The 23,063-nt window shown below is 38.0% G+C and overlaps 1 protein-coding gene across 1 annotated transcript; it reads right to left on the bottom strand.

Moving 5' to 3' along the window:
• Positions 1-715: 715 nt before the first annotated feature.
• LOC139719454 (mpv17-like protein 2) lies at positions 716-22,864 on the bottom strand (the record flags this gene model as incomplete). The annotated part of the gene is made up of 4 exons (XM_071630868.1): positions 22,065-22,864; positions 20,339-20,500; positions 17,904-17,980; positions 716-928 (listed from the first exon to the last, which is right to left on the bottom strand). Coding segments are annotated over exons 1-4 (630 nt in total), but the record flags the coding sequence as incomplete, so codon positions are not given.
• Positions 22,865-23,063: the final 199 nt, after the last annotated feature.

Genomic DNA, 23,063 nt, shown 5'->3' with positions numbered 1-23,063 from the left:
CTTTGTCACATTTCAACAAAACATATTTTGTTATTTTTTCTGGCATGTCTTTTTTTTTAATTTGGAAGAATGAACTGACACTTGATTTTCACGTGATAGGGAAATGAAGAAGAAATTGTAGCTGCATCATGGAATTTACTGACAATGAAGGTACATGTACATGTATTTATGCTGAATAAAAGCAAGGCAACAAATCGAGAAACAAAAGTATTCAACACAATTCAATGAAAAAAAAAAAAACATTATGGCACTAATCATGATTGGGAGTGATGGATTGTTTTAAGATAGAGCTGATATTTGTGGCAAATATGGGGGATTTTTTTTTTTAATTAGTCACAAAAGTAACTCATTTCATGCTCCTTACGTTTCCTCAGGTAAGCATCTAACCAAGAATGTTGCTCAGGACACAGCATAGTCATTGTCTTCAACTATTCCAGCCTGGAAAAGTACACTTTCTTGTTGCACACATACTCTTAAAAAGATAAATTTTGATCCTTAAATGCAATAATTCAAGAGGAATACGGCAAGATATGTCAGATAACCAAATGCCATCAAAGTACATGTATAACTTGTTTACCTTCTAACAATCTGAGCTGAGCCTGTCAAAATGTTGCTTCTATCTCAAAAAAAAAAAATCCTTCTCTCATTGACTTTGTTAACTTGTTGATTATTTCATTACTTCTCCTCATTCAGAATGTAGTGGAGCAGTGCTTACAATCCTACAGGGGTCCTCCCTCACTCTGCTTTCCTCAGCCAGGACTTCCTTGCTCTCTTTCTTCTCCTTGTCATGCTCCTTGTAGTCAAAGACGATGTAGGACATGAAAGTATCCCAGGCCAGGGTGACCACATTGATATAGATGACCCGAAGGTGAGGGGGGAGGTAGTAGAAGTTGATCCACTGTATTGCTGGCCAGCAACATAGATCACACTGGAGGAAAAACATTGCAAACCAGTCGAAAGAGATTTATCATCGGGCAAACTGTAATTATCATCATTAGGAGACAAATGGAAAGGCAGGCAATAAGTTAAAACAATGAGAGTAATAATTGCCAAAAGAGGATTATGCACGTCAAAGCTTCCAAGAGGTGATCAAGCGAGGTAGCTGTAATGAATACAATATTTCAGGGGCACAGAGCCTGACATCTCAAGACAAAAACTTAATCACACTTGCCTGTTAATGTCACACAATTCCAAAGCTTAATCAAAGAACATGTGACCATGCATCGCAAAACCAACAAAGAGTTGCTAGATAAGTTAAGGGCAGATTCTGAAAGAGCAGACTTGAAGCTTTAAATGGACTCTCCTTATACCTATCTAAATATTGGAAAGAAAGCACACACTCTGGAAAAGTGTGGACTGCTAAAAAGAGGCTTTGAAATACAGGGTTTATTCAAGCACTTAATCTTTACCAAGCCATGTATAAAAGCTTTGCAATGAATGATACCAAAAAAAAAAAAGGATGACCTCTTAAAGGGACATTCCGGACGATTTTCATAATTTCACATCATGTGGTACATAAATCAACAGCTCCATGTATAGATTCGTGGAATTTGTTGTGGTCCTTGAGCAGAGAAACCAATAAATTGAAAATCTTAACCCGTTGAGGACGAGTCCCGAGTATACTCGGGCAAAGGTCTATGGGAAATGCGTGTTATAGCAAAATCAAACCGTCCTCAACGGGTTAAACAAATTACACTGAACAGTGTCGATGACATCAGAGCCTCATATATTTCAGAAATGTAGCAGTGCAATTCCATTACAATACCACTTGCTCAACAAGTTCACCTGTGAAGAATCTATGCATGCCTTCTTCTTTTGTTCTGCTTCCTTGAGCCCCAACTCATGCATTCTTATGGTGAGGCTGCCATGTCATCATCCTTGTTCATTGCAATTTGTTATAAATTTTGAAAACATTCTTAGTCTTCATCCCAATCACTATAAATTCTGAAACTCTGTACTCAAGTTAACTGATTTATAGTTTTTCAAATGTAAAAGTCTGAAAATCATCCGGAGGTCCCCTTTAAACAGAACTTCCTAACCATCAGAACCTCCAACACCAAGGCATAGTACAAAAAGTGTAAATTTGCAGCTTGGTAGTATAGAATCATGGTGCACAAATGATACATGTACAGTTGGGCCTACAGTATGTGATTAAAAAAAAAATCTGCACACACTGTTCTATTTGTGATAGGCACCCCCCCCCCCCCCAAAAAAAAAAAAGATAAGAAAAACAGATAAAAGTCTGTAGGCGCTGAGGGTGTATATGTAAGAGAAAGGGAAATTTACATGGCATGAATACAAGGTGGACAAGAAGAATATTAAGTATACTTTCTTCCATTTGCAATACTGAAAAAAGAGGCACATTAAAATGCTGCTTCAATGGCAACTCAAATGTATGCACTATAGGGCTGCAGTGATCCAAATACAGTCCCAAACTTGTTCCCATATTAATATGTGATTGAAATTGATTTGAAAAAAAAAAATACAAAAAATAAAAATAGAAATCTATAGTGACTTATTCATTGAAAATTTGAGCTAAATCAGACAAGGAATAAGGAAGCTTTGCACTTTGCATAAATGAACTGTAAAAGGCGACAAATTAGTCATAACTAGGGGTGCGTTCGAGCGCTCTCCTAAAGCGAACTGTACCGTACCGTACCTGCGCCAGAGGAGCGCTCTAACGCTCCTAAAGTGTACCATTCTGTACTGTACCGAGCCAAAAGTGGACCACTTCCCGATGTGCTCCAAAAGCATACCACAGCATACCACAGCGTACCAAAAGTTCGTTGTAAAGCATGCGCATATCATGCACATACATCACAATGGAAAGACATCATTCTCTTTGTTCGGGACAGCTGTAAGTAGTTCAAGCGCCAGGTGGATGACATTCTTGCTACAAAAATGTGTGACCTTTTCTAAAAACAACTCGTGAGGTACGCTTTCTCAACAGAGTACTCGAATGCTCCAAAACTGGCACAGTTCGGTACGGTACGCTTTGGTTCAGTTCGCTTTGGTTCGCTTTAGAGTCCTCGAACACACCCTCAGGGTGGAACTTGACAACTCTCCATTTGTGACCCTGCACCTCAAAACAAACAAAAAGTCACCAGACATGAATTTTTAGTTAAGACCATATTCTGAAGGAGCAGACTTTAAGCTTTACAATGATGTATAACTCAAATCAAATGGACTCTCCTAACTTATCTAAATATTGGAAAGAAAGCACAAACTCAGGAAAAGTGTGAACTGAGAAAAGAGGCTCTGAAGTACAGTGTCTATTTAAGCGCTTAATCTTTACCAAACCGTGCTGGCTGTGCGATGAATGGGACAAAAAACAGGAAGTAAACCACCAGAGTAACAACAATGAAGGGATTATCAGATTAAACTGAAATTAAGCATGCCTCATTAACACATTCTGTCCATAATCAATGCCAACTTTCAAAGCAGTAGCACTATCCTTTCAAAAGTTATTAGAGTTGAAAGTAAAGAGTGTGGACAAGGTTTTTCAGAAATGAAAAAGGGATACTAAAGACACACCTAATCACACTATTCTACCAAAAATGTTCGAGATAAACTGCTAAAAAAACACACTTTCCTGCCCGTTTTATGATACCAAATTTTAGCATAATGTAAAAGAAGATCCGCTCATTCAGAAAATATGAAAAAGTCAAGTTCGGCTAGGTTGACCCGTTTCACTTATTTTCAGTCCTCACGCAAAATCAGTGTGTGCGACTTTATGTTCGTTTTGAGGTGCACGGTCACATTTATTTCCTACACAAAATTTCAGTATTTTTAACATTTTCTCTCAATTCACATAAAAACATGTTTCAAATTCAAATTTGTGCTTGCAAAATGCATTTCTTCGGGCAGTATTTGGATTTCAGAGGAGTTACACTCATTGTTGAAAAAAAGTTGAACATGTGAAATTTTATGAAAACCTTGGAGACGTGTCCACAAATATATCACAAGCTGTCTGCTGCCCTCTACTGACTGTTGAACTTTTCAAAGCTGGAATTTCCTATATCTCTTGCCGATTTGGCTCAAACTTCCAGTGATTCATTTGAGCATTATATGTATCAAGCATTTGAAGAAAAATGACTTCACATGAAGGTACCAAGAGAGCAGGATTTTGGGGATTTGTGAATTTTTACTTGACTGTTGACCCCTTCTACACAAGTAACTTATGAATTGAGTAATCTCCAAGGTATGGAGAAAAGGTGTGTTTACAAATGTAGTAATATGTTAGTAGTTCAACATGGCCTTTGACCCTTGACCTTTGACCCCCACAACCCTAAAATTCCCAAAGGAATCACAGTCAGGTACATGCATAAATATGTGCACAGTTTCAAGATGATACCTGGAGCCACTTCAGTGTAGTAAAATTTAGCCTTTAAACTTGGCCTTTGACCTTTTGGCCAAAAACCTCCCTGGAGAATCTCTAGGTTATTCTGAATATACCAAGTTTAAATAAAATACATTGCAGGCATTGCATACAGTAGATATGAGGGAAAAGGAAATTGACCTTTACCTTTAACCCTTGACCTTTGACCCAATGACCCCAAAATTCCATAGAGAATCACTGTCAGGCAGTACAGGCATTACATGTACTAAGTTCCATGAGGATACCTTCAACCATTTCCCAGATATGGAGAAAAATGTGATTTGAATTGCATTTTCACTTGACCTTTGGCGCTATGGCCCAAAAGTTTCTCTAGATAAGCTTCATAAGGAAGGGTAGGCCTACAATGTACAGCGTATACACTAAGTTTCAAGAAAATAACTTCAGGCATTGCATACATGTGCAATGTAGGTACATACGGAGAAAACTGCCATTTTGAGCATTTGACCTTCATCTTTGACCTTCGACCTTGAGCATGTGCACCCAAAAGTTGATACACTGTAGACTTTGTCCACTCAAACATATTCATGCCTATTTTCATTAGGATACTTCAAACGATTTTTCAGTTACGCTGTCCACAAAATTCATTAGACGGAAGAACAGATGGACGGACGGTCCACCCGAAAACATAATGCCCCGACGACACTCCGTGGGACAGCCATAAAAGAGCAATGATGAAATGCCTTGCTGGACATACATCATGTATGCATCAATTCATTTTGCATTGCTGGCGTCTACTACTTCTTAGAGAGCAACAAAAAGAATAGTACAGTGGTCACCACTTAATCGGGAGGGGTGAGGAGACAAGTTTTTCTCCCATTTAAGGACGTTCCTCAGTTGAGTTTGTGCGCACCTTTGCTGCGCAGGTTGTCCTTTAGCTCACCCCTAACAGAAAACGTCTATGAGAAGGATAGGAGAGATTCAGTGTTTTCTGCCGTGTGAGGATGCTGCTTGCTCAAGAATGAGAGTGAAAACCCTAACTTTAAAACCTTTTCCTCATTTTGGTTGTACCTTATTCTGCAATTCTTGCAAATTTGGAGAAAATGACGTGGATTTTGAAATAATTATGGGGATTTAAGTTCATCATTGCAGATTTTGTTGCCAATCATGGTCTTGATCCTGTAACACTATCATTGGTACAGGACGGCAGATTAGTCATATTCTTCAAAGTCCCGTAGAAGAAAAACAGGCACATGAACCTATGGTTTTAGTTACATATTTGGGCTTGGGATGGGTCAAAGATACGGTACCTGGTATGGAAAGTTTGAAGAAAATGACATGGACTTCACTTGAACTGAGGAAAGTCCTTAAGTAGTGCTCACGGTTAAGCTGTGGCTGATATTTGCCCATCCAAGCCATATAACATAATGCCTGTATGTAGGCATTGCACTAAACCATGCACAGTTACAAGTTGTATTAAACCCACTGATAATCACAGCAACATGCAAGCACATATGTGTTACTCCCACAGACAAAAAATGCCGATTAAAAAGACAAAGCAGTCTCACCATTTTGGCAAATGCATCACCAGAACAAACCTTCATTCATTTGATCAACTAAAAGAACCGTTTTTAGAGTTGACAGTTTACATTTAATCAAGTCACAATGCCTATTAGTCCAGTCAAAATATGGAATGACCCACAACTAATTGCAACAGAAACGATTCCACTTGCATTTGACCCGGAAGAGCTATCAAAATAACATATTAAAAGTTCCCTAAAATTCGAGTGGTGGATCAGTGTCTAATTTGCATAAATTCAAGATGGCCGCCGTACAACCTATTTATGCCTATATCTGGGGATATGTAACCCACAGAAAGTAAATTCCGGTGTCTAATCCTATGTTTTTTAGGTCAAGGAATACAAATATGTTATGTATAGCAACTTTCAAACATCCTTTATATAGTTTTTGCATATATTTGCATATAATTACATGCAAAATGGTCGCCATATTGCCTGCGCAAGCCCGTATCTTCGTATATCATTAATGTAGTACACTCAGGAATAAGTCGCTATATATCTGGACATAAAACCGCAGAAAATAAATTCTGGTGTCTAAACCTATAGATGTTTTTTAGGTCAGGGAATACAATTATGATATAAGCAGTAACTTTCAAACTTCCCTTTATACATTTTTTTGCATATATTTCCATTCAATTAAATGCAAAATGACCGCCGTAGTGCCACTACAGGCTTATATTTCTATCTGTAAAAGGTACCTAGTGATGGTGTCTGTGGTCTTAATTTTACTACTGAGAATCACTGATGTAGAATACGTTCCACTCAGCAATAGTTACCTATATTTCACTAAAAATTTGCATATATTTATACATAAATCTATTCAAATTACTACCGTGAATATGATTTCAGATATACGAATACAAGCTGCAGAAGGTTGATTGTACTGTAATGTCTCATCCAAGATATCAAGGGAAAATTGTTATACCATTTAAAACCTTGATGATTATCCTACACCTAGTGTGTATATTCTTGCATTTATTAAAAGTATTGTATTACATTGTACTCACATTTTCTTGAGATACAGCCTCAAAACAGAGAACAACTGTAAGTAGCATCGAATAGAACATATCTTTATTAACTGTAGATTCAACTTATCTTCCAAAGTGTGCTCAATAGGTACACAAATATTAAAGTCTAAAATTATGTAGTAGGAATCGTTAAAATATTTCATGATTGCATGATATCTAATGTATTATGTTTTGTAATTTGCCCTCATGTTTACTGCTTATTACTTGTGTCTATGTTGCAATTCTTTATTTCTTCTCTCTTTTTTTTTTGCCAAGGGGGAGGGAGGCATGTCATCAAGTTCATGATTATCCATAAGCTACTCTACAAAAGTTTAATGAGTTTGGACATATCTCATATAGCTTTCAAAGTGTGCTTACGGTACACAAAAATTGGTCTTAAATCATTCAGCAGGTTTTTTTTTTTTCAAACATCTTTTTTCTTACCTACGATGATTTACATCCATGTTTAGTTGATACTTGTGTCCTTTGTTGCAAAACTTTTGGTAAAGGCATGTTTATCAATGAGCAACATATGACCGTGATAATTTGTATGGAAGTGGATTTTGTCATATTTTTGCACGGTTTCACCCAGTGACTCACTGAAAATGTAAAACATTGTGATTTACAGCCAGATACAAAGAAAAAGAAAAAAAAAGGAAATGCCTTAACATTTCTATTACTAGTACTCTGGATTCATCAGTCGATCAATACAAACAGCATCCTTCTCATTGGCTTCAAGCTCATACAACACATATAAATTCTTATACGTCTTACTTTCACCATTTTTCATGTTGTATCTGCAGCTTTATTAAAAGAAATGTTTCCTATTGCATTGAGGCTTCGCACTAATAACATTTTCACCAACACACAGTTGTTGTTTTTTAGAAATGCGAGCAGCATGAAGGCTGAATTCAATTTTGCTGGCGAAAAAGCAGTCTTAAGTCAGATAAAAAACAAAATACATAACATCATTTTCTGTTCCTAACCCTTCCAAAAGGTCCCTTCCCTCCAGCTTTTCTTCAAGTTAAACAGTGGAAGGGAAATGACATACAATCATTGGAATTGGGACGATTTTAGGAAGATGTTTAATCAAAAATATGTTCTGATCACTACAGACACAGTGCAGCTATTAAGAACTCCTGAAGAAAGTCTGATGCAACTGCAAGACAGGATGTTAGCAACTGGCAGTGTATAGTTGCAGGGCAAGCAGATTTGACTGCACACAACCCATACCAGTGTCAGATGCGGGCCATTATATATCAGACACTTGTAATGTTGTATTTCTAAAATATGTGAGGAGTGAGAATATGCTGTTCTAATTGGTGACTAGGAATAAGAAGCATTCTCGAAAGACATCGACACAGTTTACAACAAACGTGAGACTTACCACGCTTCAGTATGAAATAGAGCCGAGATCCTGTTTGCTTTAAATCAATCAACTGCAATTTCACACCATCCTAGTCCAGAATTTGTGGTAAACACATAAAACACTCTGAGTGTAAGCTATAGTTTTGTATACTCGTGTTTCTATTTTGAGAGATCACATTACATACCTTAGTATCTGTATTATCACAAGCTAGAAAATGAAAATGATGTACAGGAAACGAAAGTTTTCTTGAAATCAAGTGACTTTGATCCATTAGATTTTAAACTCATCTTAGCCAAAGGTTCAAGACAGCAAAAAAGATTCAAGCTAATATTGCAAATAGCCATCATTTATATTCTACTGTCCGGTCGTCGGTCATGCATACATTTTCAAAAACCATTTCCAGCTAGGTTCTCTTTAAAAAAAACTCATGTAATGACAGATTTTCAACAAACTAGGCAAGTAGCATCCCAAGGATGATAGGCTTTCAAGGTGTTCAAATAGACACCATATTCCGAAAGGTCCCAGAACCCCGAAATTAAGGAATCTATTATAAAAAAAAACTCCCGTCACACACACACACCCTCACACACACACACACAAAAGTAGAACCAAGTGTAACAGAGCTAGGTATAATGTACAAAGTTGAATATCTTGGAGATTGCATATAGATTTAAGTTTACTTTCACAGTTTAACTTATTTTCGAAATATTACACATTATATATATATATATATATATATATATATATATATATATATATATTGACAGCAAATCTTGCACATATAGACGTGGCTGGTGTTGGGTAGCACCCCTTTAATCATCGAGTGTGGTCTTGTAGTGTTGTCTGTGTACAGACAACACTACAAGACCACACTCAGCACCAACACAATCCTGAAGAAGGGCTTTTCGCCTGAAAGCTCGATGATTAAAGGGGTGCTACCCAACACCAGCCACGTCTATATATGCAAGACTTGCTGTCAATAGATTTACTGTCCTTGCACCGCCCCGCCATGTTGTGGTTAAGTCCTTTGATGTCAGTATATATATATATATATATATATATATATATATATATATAATGATACTTGTAATCAATGTGTTGGTACCAGTACAGAAAGATGACGAATCAGGGTGGTAATGCATTTCAGTCCAACAGTGCTATTTAGTCAGACCAAATTTTCGACGCAAACATTCGTCTTTCTTCACAATTGTCATTGTCGATCCTGAGGAAGATGAATGTATCCGTCGAAAATTTGGTCTGAATAAATAGCACTGTTGAACTGAAATGCATTGCCACCATACTTCGTATGTATATATATATATATATATATACATATATCACGGGTACCATCTACCCCAACCCCCCCCCCTCCACCCCAGGCCACAGGATGCCCAAAGGCACCTTAAATATTACCTATAGGTGCGGATGCCTTGGGGCTGGGACCAGTTATTGGGGGCCACTTTTGATTTTTGATCCTCTTTTTGAAAACATATGGTCAAATTTTCAACAAACTTAGTACTGTAGGTGCATTTATCGCTAGTGTCATGAATATATGAACATCATGCCTCCCTGGGCCATGGAGGTCCCTAAAGGCTTGTAGAAATGGCCCTTCCCAAAGTCTTCCAATTTCCTCTCTCCCAAGTAATAGTCTGTAAGAATGCATGGAAGGTGAACTTGAGATACTCGAGTGAGGGCTGGACCCCTGGGTCTTTTATTCAGAAAGTGAGTGAGTGACATGGTATCCTGATATGACAAGAACATTCTCTAAACAAATGTCCAAACTCACGAAGCTTTTGTAGAGTAGCTTATGGATATAAGCTACTCTTAATTTGAATAGATTTATGTATAAATATATGCAAATTTTTAGTGAAATATAGGTAATTATTCCTGATTGGAACGTTTTCTACAACAGTGACTTTCAGCAGTAAATTAAGACCATAGACACCACCACTGGGTACCTTTTACAGATAGAGATATAAGCCTGTAGAGGAATTATGGCGGCCATTTTGCATTTAGTGAATGCAAATATATTCCAAAAAATGTATAAAGGGAAGCTTGAAAGTTACTGCTAATATCATAATTGTATTCCCTGACCTAAAAAACATAGGTTTAGACACCAGAATATATTTTTTGTGGGTTTTATGTCCAGATATATAGCGACTTATTCCTGAGTGTACTACATTAATGGTATACGAAGATACGGGCTTGCACAGGCAATATGGCGGCCATTTTGCATGTAATTATATGCAAATATATGCAAAAACTATATAAAGGGATGCTTGAAAGTTGCTACAGATAACATAATTGTATTCCTTGACCTAAAAAACATAGGTTTAGACACCGGAATTTACTTTCTATTGGTTACGTATCCCGAGATATAGGCATAAACAGGTTGTATGGCGGCCATTTTGAATTTATGCAAATTAGACACTGATCCACCACTCGAATTTTAGGGAACTTTTAATATGTTATTTTGATAGCTCTTCCGGGTCAAATGCAAGTGGAATCGTTTCTGTTGCAATTAGTTGTGGGTTAACCCACTTTTTGTCGTATTTTGACTGGACTATATGACCTTATCAATACAGAGAGAGAGGCAGCACTGCTAACTTTAACATGTTAACAACATGCACAGTTTAAGACACTGATTGCCAGGAACACATTTTTCTCATATTCATGCTTCCTAGGCTTCTTACACTGTCTGCCACACACAAACAACATCATATGCATACAATGCCCAAAAGGGGAGAGTATGGGCTGTATGTGGGGAAGGTGACTTTTTGTATCACACTGAGGAAGGGGTGAATGAGTATCGATAAGCTGACGATGCTCGATGACAGTCTACACTACACCCTGTGTAAAGGCAAATGTTTAAACAGTGCTATCAGCATATATCTCTGCAACTGGTTAGAAAATAATCCTTCTGGTATTAAAGGAAACCAAGAATGTATTTCTCATTTCTAGACATTAGTGACTGAAAATGGAAGTGCTTCAGCCAAAATTTTTAAGCCAGAACTACAAATAAAGGCACCACCACCCAGAGAAAAGTATTTTCAAAGCTTCCCATACAAAATCCTCGTGGAGTAAGATCTTAAATACAACAGACTGGTACTGAAAGGGGGCACGAAAGAATTAAAATCATGCCTAAGGCAGATGCCTAAAGTAGAAGAAATCCCTTATTGAGTGATGAAAGGACTGCTGGGCACTAGCATAGGAGATAATGAATGTACGGTGGATCAGTATTAAAACAAAAATGAAAAAGAAACAAGATTTTGACTTTTCAAAGCATAGACAAAAATACAAGCACTAAGAACCTCTCTTTAATGAAAATGATCGAGGATAACAGGATTTGAATAGGATGGCTTCCAAAATTTGTAAGCTACATGTACAGTTTGTATTGGCCAGTACAATTAAGAGGAAATCCCCTGTAAAAAGCATTTCATTAAAGAAATACAAAGTCATGTACTTGTAAAACTGGAATTTCAAGATTTTGACAATTTATGTGTATGAGAGTGAGCTGGGATGATTCCGCAAGTTTGCAATCTACCATGACACCCAAGTTCTGTACATTGTAGACGGTAGTACTTTTCTTGAAAAGAACTGTAAGAAAGTACCAGTGACTCTTATAAAAGAATGTGAAGTTACACCTGTAAGAGGGTATCAATGGGTATAGCCAGAAGCAGTAAGAGGATTCCTAAGAAGAGGATAATCTGTGCTCTCACACAAGCTCAACTCATTGTACTCTGTACCAGCCTCTTACTTCTTGCCATGCATGCATGTACCACCCTCTTCTTGCTGCCACTTGCTATAAAGCCTTGTGCTACTCCCCCTAAGGTGATCTATGATCTCTTCTTCTATCACCATTCCACTATCCCATTCATGTGGTGGCATGCAAACTTCAAACAGGCATCATGGCACCACCCTGCCATGTACATTTGTAACACACCTTATTGTGCACACAGTGCCGTCTGGTTCTTGACGCTTACTGCAGGTCATCCATGGACTGCAGCTAGAGAAATACATGTAGTACATTTACAATATACTCGTGCTGTACAAGAATACATGAAACATTATATATCACCCCAAATCTGAGAACCTAAATGATTTTATCAATGAAGTTTTTTGCTCGCATAATACATGCCATATCTTCCCCAAATGAGAAAAGATTAAATGAAATCTTTAACATCCTACCATCCAAACAATGAATGTGATTAAGTCAATAATTTAATTAGAGTAAATATGAAAAAAAAAAAAGCATACCAAAATCCAACACTACAAACTGGCACTGGTCCGACGGTCCAGGACCAGTAAAAATCACTGTCGTCTGTCGGACCAGTAACTTTTTCAGAAATGGGCCAGTAAAAAATGGAAAAACTGGGTACCTTCTGTACTGGTCTGACAAACGGGTTGGGACAGTAGAAGAAAAAAAAATTATCTATATACATAAATATGTTAGTGTGCAGCCCTGCCAAAATCCCTCATAAAATACAAATAAAATTGTTACAATTTGCTTTCAAGTGAACTATTGAACTTCAGTCAACACATACCAATTGTGTAGCAAATTATACCAACCCTTTGTCTCTTTTTCAAATACCCTATATGAATAGCGATGACTTCCACACAGCAGGAATTATACAGGCAGCCTTATAATAGTAACGCCTTTGTGTGGAAACATAGTGCCTAGCAAGCAAGTTTGGCACAATGTACATGACATGTATGATAACTAGCAGTATAAAATGACACCCAGAAGCAGCCCTCAATCTAGGTAAAATGTGGTAATCAGGCCATTCTGACAGCATGCAGAAATGAAAATGTTGTTTATTTTCCACAGATGCGGTTTAAGGAGATAAATATATCAGCAATGCACAACCAGCCATCATACACACCTCCAACCCACTAGGTGTACCTATTACTATGATTCAAAGCATTCATAATGATAGTATTTTGCAAATCATCTTGGAGCACAAAGTCTTACATACACTCTTAATTATTCAGCCCTTCTGAACCCATCGTAAGGTAGGAAAATAGAGCACACCATCCAACATCAACGGTGTTGATAAAAATGACTCGGTAACGCAGCGGGAGGAAGCGAAAATTGAAATACTGGACCACAGACCAGTAGAGTACATCTGCCTGTGTACAAAAGTACATGTAAAGTGGGTGATGCATGGTAGATATTCAAGAAAAAGAGAAAAAGAAAAGAAAAGCTCAATGTAATAAAAGAGTAGATGTTAAAAAATGGATCATCACTCACTTGAGACAAAATTTTCCCAAGCATGCATGCTTTGGTAAAAAAAAAAAAAAAAAAAAAAATGCAGAATCTTTTGTGGGAAAATGTAACTCCCTCAGGGTGGCAATTGTTATACTTCTCTAAATAAGGCAATATCTGTATGTGTGAAACAAAAGATCTGAGACATAGAAAACAAATCAAAAATACAAACTACAGATAAATAAAGAAAAATAGTGAATAAATGCATAAAATATAGGTTTATGCTCAGGACATTAACTTGGGGAAGGCAATCAATTAAAGTGGAAAAATGCAAGTTTTCAAAATATAGTATGTACAGCAGTTATGTACGTGGAATGGATAGATAGTTTCTCTTCTTTTAAAGGGACTGTACAGTACTGGTTGAGGTGGGGATTTATGTTTTGAACATTCCTAAGTGAGATAATGAGAAACCTCTTAAAATGAAATATGAAAGAGCATGTAATTTCAAAAAGGATTCAACATTTATTTGATGAAAATTGGTTTTCAAATGGCTGAGATATCCACAAAAAAAAATTATAATAATAAAAGGCGACAGGCCACACCTTTTATTAGGATCTCTTTGTTTCACCTTGTTTTTGGATATCTCAGCCATTTCAAAACCGAATTTCAACAAATAAACTTTTGACACCCCTTAGAATTGCATGCTCTTTGACATCTCATAGAGTAGTTTCTGAATATCTCGCAAAACGTTAAAAGCTAAATCTTCACCTCGACCAGAACTGTTCACACCCTTTAAATTTCAGCATTGTTACTTGAGTTTTGACCCCCAAACATTCTCTTGAGAATCTTTACCTGGTACAGGTATTAGTGAAGCCTCATGAATATACATTCAGGCATTGCAGAGATAAGGGGAAAATAGTTAAATATTCAAAGAATTTGACCTTGACCTTGAGCGTTTGTAACTAAATGCTGATTGGCACAACTTTGTCCACTCATGTTTGCATACAAGTTACACGGTGTATATGCCAAGTGCTACGAACTATGGAGTAATACGGATGGATGGACAGACAGCCTGAAAACATAATGCCTCCAGCGATACTTTGTAGTGAAGGCATACAAATAATGTGCCTGTATTCACGGTAGTACTGTCATTTCCAGATCTTTGGTACTGCAGGTAACAAACGAACACAAGGCAAGTGCCAAATTTTGTCTCGGCCATTCAAGTATGTACAAGAAATTAATATTTTTGTAACTCCCAGAAGTTCATTGACCCGCCTATGACCTTTGACCTTGTGGTGACCTTCAACTCCCTCAAGGGACATTTACCATCCAAGTTTGGTCACAAACGGACAAAGGGATCAAAAGTTATGAGCCATAATCAAGACATGCCATAAAAACTGAACAATGGGCACTACAAATTTGTTGACCCCTTTCTGTAACCTTTGACCTTCTGATGACCGTTAATTCCCAAGGGACATCTACCGTCCAAGTTTGGTCACAAACGGACATAGGGATCAAAAGTTCTGAGCCACAATCGAAACGCGCCCTAAAAACTTAACATCGGGCCCTAAAAGTTTGTTGACCCCTGTCTGTGACCTTTGACCTTGTGATGACCTTTAATTCCCCAAGGGACATCTACCGTCCAAGTTTGGTCACAAACGGATATACATTGTAGGGATCAAAAGTTCTGAGTCACAATCGAAACGCGCCCTAAAAACTTAACATTGGGCCCTAAAAGTTTGTTGACCCCTGTCTGTGACCTTTGACCTTGTGATGACCTTCACCTCCCCAAGGGACATCTACCATCCAAGTTTGGTCACAAACGGACAAAGGGATCAAAAGTTATGAGCCATAATCAAAACGCGAAATAAAAATGTAACATTGGACCCTAAAAGTTCATTGACCCCTGTATGTGACCTTTGACCTTGTGATGACCTTCACCTCCCCAAGGGACATCTATCATCTAAGTTTGGTCACAAACAGACAAAGGGATCAAAAGTTAAGAGCCATAATCAAAACGCGCCATAAAAACTTAACATTGGGCCCTAAAAGTTATTTGACCCCTGCTTGTGACCTTTGACCTTGTGGTGATCATCCACTACCCAAGGGCCATCTACCATCCAAGCTTAGTCACAAACGGACCTATGGATCAAAAGTTATGACCCATAAGAGAAATGCGCCAAAAAACTTAACATTGGGGCCTAAAGTTCATTGACCTCTGCCTGTGACCTTTGACCTTGAGGTGCCCTTCATATTTGGTAAAATGTGTAACTTTGTATAACCACTCTTCCCTCCAAGTTTGATTGAAATTGAAATCCTCAGTAGAGAGTTATTCAAGTTTTTGTAGCATTACGCACAGACGACGGACGGACGGACGGACAGACGCCGCAGACGATCCCTTAGTCTCCCCACACCTCCGGTGGGCTCGACAAAAACAGCAAAGGACCCAGTGTAGGTGTAGTGCCCACCCGAGTATAAATTCAACTTAGTATAACTGTAAAAAGAGAGATTCTGTAATTTGGGAGCTCTGGGATCTCCTAGGAGGAAACCCTGGGGAAAGCCGTGGTGCCCACTTGAACAGTATCACCCTAACGATTATACCTGAAAAATTTGGTGACAAGCTAGATCAGTCCTTTTCAGAGGGAAAATTCGCCTAATTTTGTCCTTCAACAGTGCCCCAAGTGGGGCACCCCAGGATCCGCCATCAACAAACTGGAAACTATAGTCACCAATGCTTCTGATCCTTTATGACGTATGCCATATTTAGCCAGCCTCATTTGGAGAGGGGGGGGGGGGGGGATCTGGACTTCCCGACAATTGGCTAATTTTGTGATTGTGGAGTACAGTACTGAATGGAGAAATGTATGCTCACACATCACATTTATGTCGGAATGTTTGATATTTTACTGCATTTCTAAACTTGTGTACATCCACAGTAGCATTCAATTCACAAAAATTTGCGGAAATCAAAATCTCACAAAACATTCGGCGTCTACAATACTTAAAGCCCTAACCAACCTCTATCACTTAATTTTGATTCTGTATAGAAGAAGATTCCTTAAATTTGGGGGCAAACGAGGGGGGGGGGGGACAATGCACCTTTTAACATTGAAATCTTCTCACCCTAGGAATGTCATCTGTCAAGTTTGGTATTAAGAATATGACAAGGTTTTTACAAATTATGAAAATGTAAAACTTTCACATTATTATGCACAACAGACAGACAACAGCTCAAGTGAACTAAAAATTCCTTCATTTATAATGCAATGTCAGGTGATGTTTCAGCTTTTATGATGCACATAGGAAAGGTGTCTCAAATGCCAAATGTAGAAGATTTGCGAGGGGTCTGTTCTGTTGAAAAAATAAGCAGGCAGAGCCGACTACAAATAAAGAAGCCGTACGGTATATATGATAAAATTGTCATTGATCAACTAGGGTTTTTTTTTTTTTTTTTCGCAGGACTACTAGCAATATTAAAGTAGAGGGCAAGTTCACATTTCATCACTAGTATGTGGAAACACTGGCCCTAAATTCACAATAATATTTTTAGACCGATGTACTAGGCAATCAGCTCTTTTTTGACCGACAGATTACAACATGCGTACTTGAAAGCCTGGGAGGTTATTGCTCTTGTAAACACACATGTGGTAGGCTGTTAGTGCGCTGAAATTATATTTTGGAGTTAAAAAAAAAAAAAAAAAAAGTTACCACCTTCAACCAATCAGGGAAGCCCCCTCAAAGAGATAAGTTGTGGTGGCCCTTACCATGTTCATTTGTGTTTAGACTGCAGTGTATGTGTACAGTACTGACACTTTCAATAATGTGTGAAGAGCTTGCGTGAACACAAAATTGTGACACTGCAGCAGAAACCAGGTGTGAGAAAAAGAGCATATTCATAGGTGAATTTCCATCAATTAATCTGATTGCCCCTGTTTAGACGATTACATCTCAAAAATGAAAGTTTACTTGTATAACACTATAATATTACTACCATATATTGATATATCATATCATATCACATCATATCATATATTAGTATATAAATTAGTAAATTTCATAGTACATTATCATATATTAGTATACATTATTATACTTTCATACTATAGTACCGATGTATAACTTTATATTATGTATTAGCAGGGGCCAACATGGTGCATTCATGTCTATGTACAACAATAACCCCAACTGCTAACTGGCCTTTGCAGACACATCTTGTCTGCATATTGCAGAATGCGCTGACATTTCTGCTTGGCCTAAGTGATACATAATTATGATGGGTGAGTGGGGCAGTGTATGGCCAGGGATAATAGCAACTGTCATATATCAATCACGTTGTCATGTGGGTGTACAACAAAGGGGGTCTGACATTTAATGTCCTGAGTGGATCTTCTTCATGTAGACTTACCATATAGACTGTGACAAACTTGTCCTTCACTAGGTCCACACTTTTGTCCAGAGGCTTACCATCTAGAGTGCCAAGACCTAAAAAACAAGATTTCATGAAGATACTAATAATCTCAAAAGCAACCATAGGGAGTTTAACTATTTTTTTCTTAAACCTGTTTTGACATATGTGTACCATGTAATTGAAACACTATGTTGTATAAAAGCTTATAAGTTCTTTTCTTTATTGAAGAAATTTCAAGAATGCAAAAGCAAAAAAAAAATCAGATGACTGAATAATACTGAAAAACAGTACAGTACTCTCCGCGTAATCGGGTATCGCTTAAACGGGTACTCCGTTTAATTGGGTAGTAAATTCAATATCAGTTCCAATGCACATTAAAACTACCTGATAATCGGGTTGCCTCTCTGCATAAACGGGTAAATAATTGTCTTCTAATTTAATTTCTACCCACATTTTATCTCAGAAATAACACTTTAGGAAATTAGGAATGTCAAATTTTCCGCGGCTAATCGCATTCTCTGCTCAATTTGCAGAGAAGACCGATCAATTTGGGAGTGATTAAACATGAAAACACATGTACCAGTATATACCGACTTGTCACACCTAAACGAACATTACACATGTAGCTGGCACTCACAACTGCATAGACAGACAGGAATTGAACACACTTGCGCTCATCCCTTGCTCCGCAGCAACATTCACAATACGAGAAGCCTGCAACGAAAATCAGGCCATGCACCAGCTCCATAATTTTGCATTTCCCTGGTCACTTCTCGAAAACCCGACGTTCTACATGACTAGTGTATACGCAAAGAGATGTGTTCATTTCGGAAAACGCCTGCATGTTAGCGAAGAGTCTATAGACAAACGACAAAGTTTTCTGAAGATTTATCTGTCCATAAAAAGAGTGTAAATTCTTGTTCGTGACTGAGAAAGTAAGGTATGTGGAATGTGCCGTGCAAGCACGCGTGTTAAGCATACAGTGTATCTAAGGTGTTTGGTGCAGTGTAAAATGCATGTACTTACATATTGTGTGTGTCAATAAATTGTGAGTGAGACGTGTTCTTCTGTTAATCGGGTGCTCCGCTTAATCGGGTAAAAAACGCTCTACTTGAGCCTACCCGATTATGCGGAGAGTACTGTATATTCATGTTTAATTGTCAAATAGGAAATGTATCCTCCAAACTTCTACATCAATATGATGTTTTGAAGACAAAGTGTGCTTCACTGAACTAGTGTAAGAGTACACAGCCTGTAATTACAGTACACTGAATTTTGTAATCCTACATTGTACGTGATAAGGGGAGTCTCAACAGATATTAGTAATGTGCACACTTTCTGCTGGTTTTTGTTTTCACCTACTGTGTTTGTTTGGCTGTAGAGATAAAGGTTTGTCTTAGACTTTCTCACATTGGTCCCTTGCACGTTCGTCAGGTCATACCGAATCTGCAAATAATAGTCTTGCAAGATTTGTATTGCACAGATTTTTTCTGTAGAGCGTACATGTACCGGTAACTGTCATCTACCATACAGCCATGTTCCATCTTTGTATTGTATTAAAAATGATTGATGGCTTGCTTGTTCACTTTCCTAACATGACTACAGCCAAGAAAAATTATTGATTATGTCAATGCACTACTGATAAATGATATCCAGAAGTAATGAAGTGCTTCCTAATTGAAAGTACTGTACGTGCACACGTACTGTACAGGCTGTATGTAATTTGCCAGCATTTGCTAGCAAAAATCTGCTTGATATCAGACCATATTGCTATTAACTACAGCTACATGTATAATTTAATCCATTACATGACACACCAATGACTGGAATAAAATAATGTTCAAACACACTCTGAATAAATCTACTGTAATTTTATGTACTACCATCATGATGTTCATATTCTCTTGTAAGAAGTTTAAGACAACATTCATGACTGCTGAAAATACAAGACACTGATGTGATCATGTACATGTATCCAATGCTGCACAAGAGTGTTTGTACATTCTTACATCAAAACATGTTCATTTTGGACTATAGAAAGAAAAACACAACTGGGCTGCACCTGGCTAAGACTGCTAATATTCCTTGTAAAAGGTAAAAAGGTAGGGGTGAAGTTTCTTCACCTGAACCTTTACCCCTCTGAATAATATCTTTCTTTCAGGTAAAAGGTAAACAGGTACTTTGTACAGATAAAAGGTAAAAAGGTACTTGTACAACTATGAAGTCATCATGTTCAAAAAATCACCTTTCAACTCCATTCCTCAATTTTACAAAAAGTTCTAATCACAGTTTTTATTTCATCAGAAAAATATATTATGTGAATCTCCTTTACACTGCACAAACACGGCACTGTAACACCACATACATTCATATATACATTTACAAGTGTGTAACAAAGTAAACTTGAGCATGGTGTATGATATGAATCATACCTAAGAAAAACAAGGTGATAAGAATCGGCGAACCGATAAGCTCATCCAAAACGATCTTTCTGACAACGGTGGAGGCCATGGTTCCAGGCAGGATTCTGTCCAGGTAGACATACCAGTAATGGTTGAATGGACCTAGCATTGCTCCCAAAGTGAACATGTGAGCTGTGAGGGAAGGATGAAAATAGGTAAGGGCAATGACTGACCAAAAATTTAAAAACAAACAAATACAAAAAGAAAATGACAAATGAAATAGAAACTTACAATGTAAACATATACCGTTTTCAATTTTCATTAATCCCCACAGTCATCATAGTCGACCATAACTCACCGATTATAGTGGTACCGGTATACAATGTGCAATGTGCAAAGTAGGTTTAAGTGGTCCTCATAAAAGGTGGGACCCACCTTAAAGGACAAGTTCACCTTCATAAACATAAGGATTGAGAGAATGCAACAATATTAGTAGAACACATCAGTGAAAGTTTGAGGAAAATTGGACAATCGATGCAAAAGTTATGAATTTTTAAAATTTTTGTGTTGGAACCGCTGGATGAGGAGACTACTACAGCTTGTGAGTCATATGCGTACAACAGTATAAAGAAAATGTAAAGAAAATTCAACATATTTTCACTTTTTTCGCATAATAAAAGAGCACTTGACTTGCCTCTTTCTAAAGGCACGGGGAATAATATTACCCATAACATATGTCAGTAACGAGTCAGGGGAATGTGTACTTTTTTCAAAAGATGAAATTTTGTGAAATTCTCTTTATATTTTCCTTATATTGTTGTACGCATGTGACATCTAAGTTTAATCATACACTGCAGTAGTCTTCTCATCCAGCGGTTACTGCACAAAAACTTCAAAAATTCATAACTTTTGAACGGATTGTCCGATTTTCCTCAAACTTTCAATGATGTGTTCTTCTAATATTGCTACATTTTCTCAGTCCTTATGTTTATGAAGGTGAACTTGTCCTTTAAATAGGACCATTTTGTTTTACATTGGTTTTGGTTTTCTCAGCCATTTCAAAAGCAATTTTCATGAAAATTAATAAACATTCAGTTCCTCATAGAATTGTACTGTATGCTCTTTAATATTTCATACACATGCATGTAAGTGCATTTTTTTTAATCTCTCAAAAAGTTATAACCAGAATCCCCACCCCAACAAAAACTATACCAGTGTACTACCCCTTCAACTTTATTTGTAGATACTTAGTCATCACAGAATGCTGGTTGGACATCCTTGTATTAAAATTAGGCAGTGTAGAGAAATAGATGTGCATCAATTTGTTCATAGGCCTGCACTACTGCAGGGAGACCCCACTCATGTGTACAGCCTGAACGGCAATGAGAATGGTTGCAAGGAAATTTTGTTACAATGAAGTAAAAATTCATGTCCCAAAATTATAATCATGGAAAAAAATGTATTTCCGTAATTTAAGAAAACATCGATATAACAGAAGCTCCCAAGAGGACTTCCCTATTATTGGAGTCCCCTCCATCATCCATGCCAAGGCCCAAGGGGCAGCAGGCAGGGCAGGAGTAGGGGCAGCAAGCGCAAGAGTACCCGGTACTGCTAAATGCCCCAGTATTATAAATCAGCACCATAATGATTAACATGAAATATAGGATATATTATTGGACTGATATTTCCACCTGTCACACAATGTCTTTGCTGCTGCTAAGATTTAAGAAATATGAAAATAGTTAAACATATTCACCAGATCGTTTGAAGTTCCATGTCTGGATTTTATTCACTTTTCGCTCCTTCAAAATTTCCCTATACTGTTCGATTCCATCTCCAAGCATAAGAAGACCAGCCCCTGAAAATATGTTCGTCCATACCAGATACTTTGGAGAGAACAATTTTCGGGTGATGTCTCGTACCACCATGAACATAGCTGACAAAACTGTTGCTAGACGAGAGAATTGGATTCCGCATACTGTCGGCCACGTTCACGTCAAACTCGACAACTCACAACACAGTTCTCTGAGTCATGGCTGGAGCTGGCGTCGTAGAGCTGGCTTTCACTTTCTCCAGAGTTCAAACAAAGCGATACAAAGAGCATCAAAATACTATATCGCTCTCCTTTTCTTCGTTTATATGCATATAAAGCCTTGACTAGTCATCGGTTTCCTCTTGACTCTGTTCTGTGGTTAAGTACCCCTCTGGCTGCTGGTGTCCCACAGTATAACTGTGTTTACAAGGAGCTCCCGGCGCCCGCCCCGGGGTTACGGGACACTGTGGTACCGCCTGAAAGACAAGTGCAGCATGCAGTGCAGCAGAGTGACGCTCTCACGCCAGCGGTAGCGCGAACGCAGAGAACGACCGACCACCAATTCTTTTGGGTGGGACACTGTCTGACCATCTGGATGAAGGTGAGGTAGGGTTGTAAGGCAGTCGTGCGTGAACTGAGCTAACTTATGCTACATGAAGAAGAAAAAAAAAAGAGAGAAAAAATAATCACTAACTGATGTCACACCCAGCAACCGAGTCACTCGGGTGAGTAGACGTGCAGAAGAAATTGGCGTCGGTATAATCCCTCTACGTACTGTACTACTGCTGTACCCTGCCGGTGCCTCACAACACACGATGCACGAGCCACTAGCACTATTGACTAGCGGCACTAGCCATGCACGTCACGCACATAGGAGAGGTTGCGTAATACGGGCTATGAACAGCTAAACGTGTCAAAATTAACGTCGAATGATCACATCCT

This window comes from Diadema antillarum, unplaced genomic scaffold, assembly GCF_040938485.1.
Source record: "Diadema antillarum isolate AM-2024a unplaced genomic scaffold, OU_Dant_1.0 scf00000110, whole genome shotgun sequence".
Classification (NCBI taxonomy): Eukaryota; Metazoa; Echinodermata; class Echinoidea; order Diadematoida; family Diadematidae; genus Diadema; species Diadema antillarum.
This window is presented reverse-complemented; position numbering and strand designations above follow the sequence as displayed.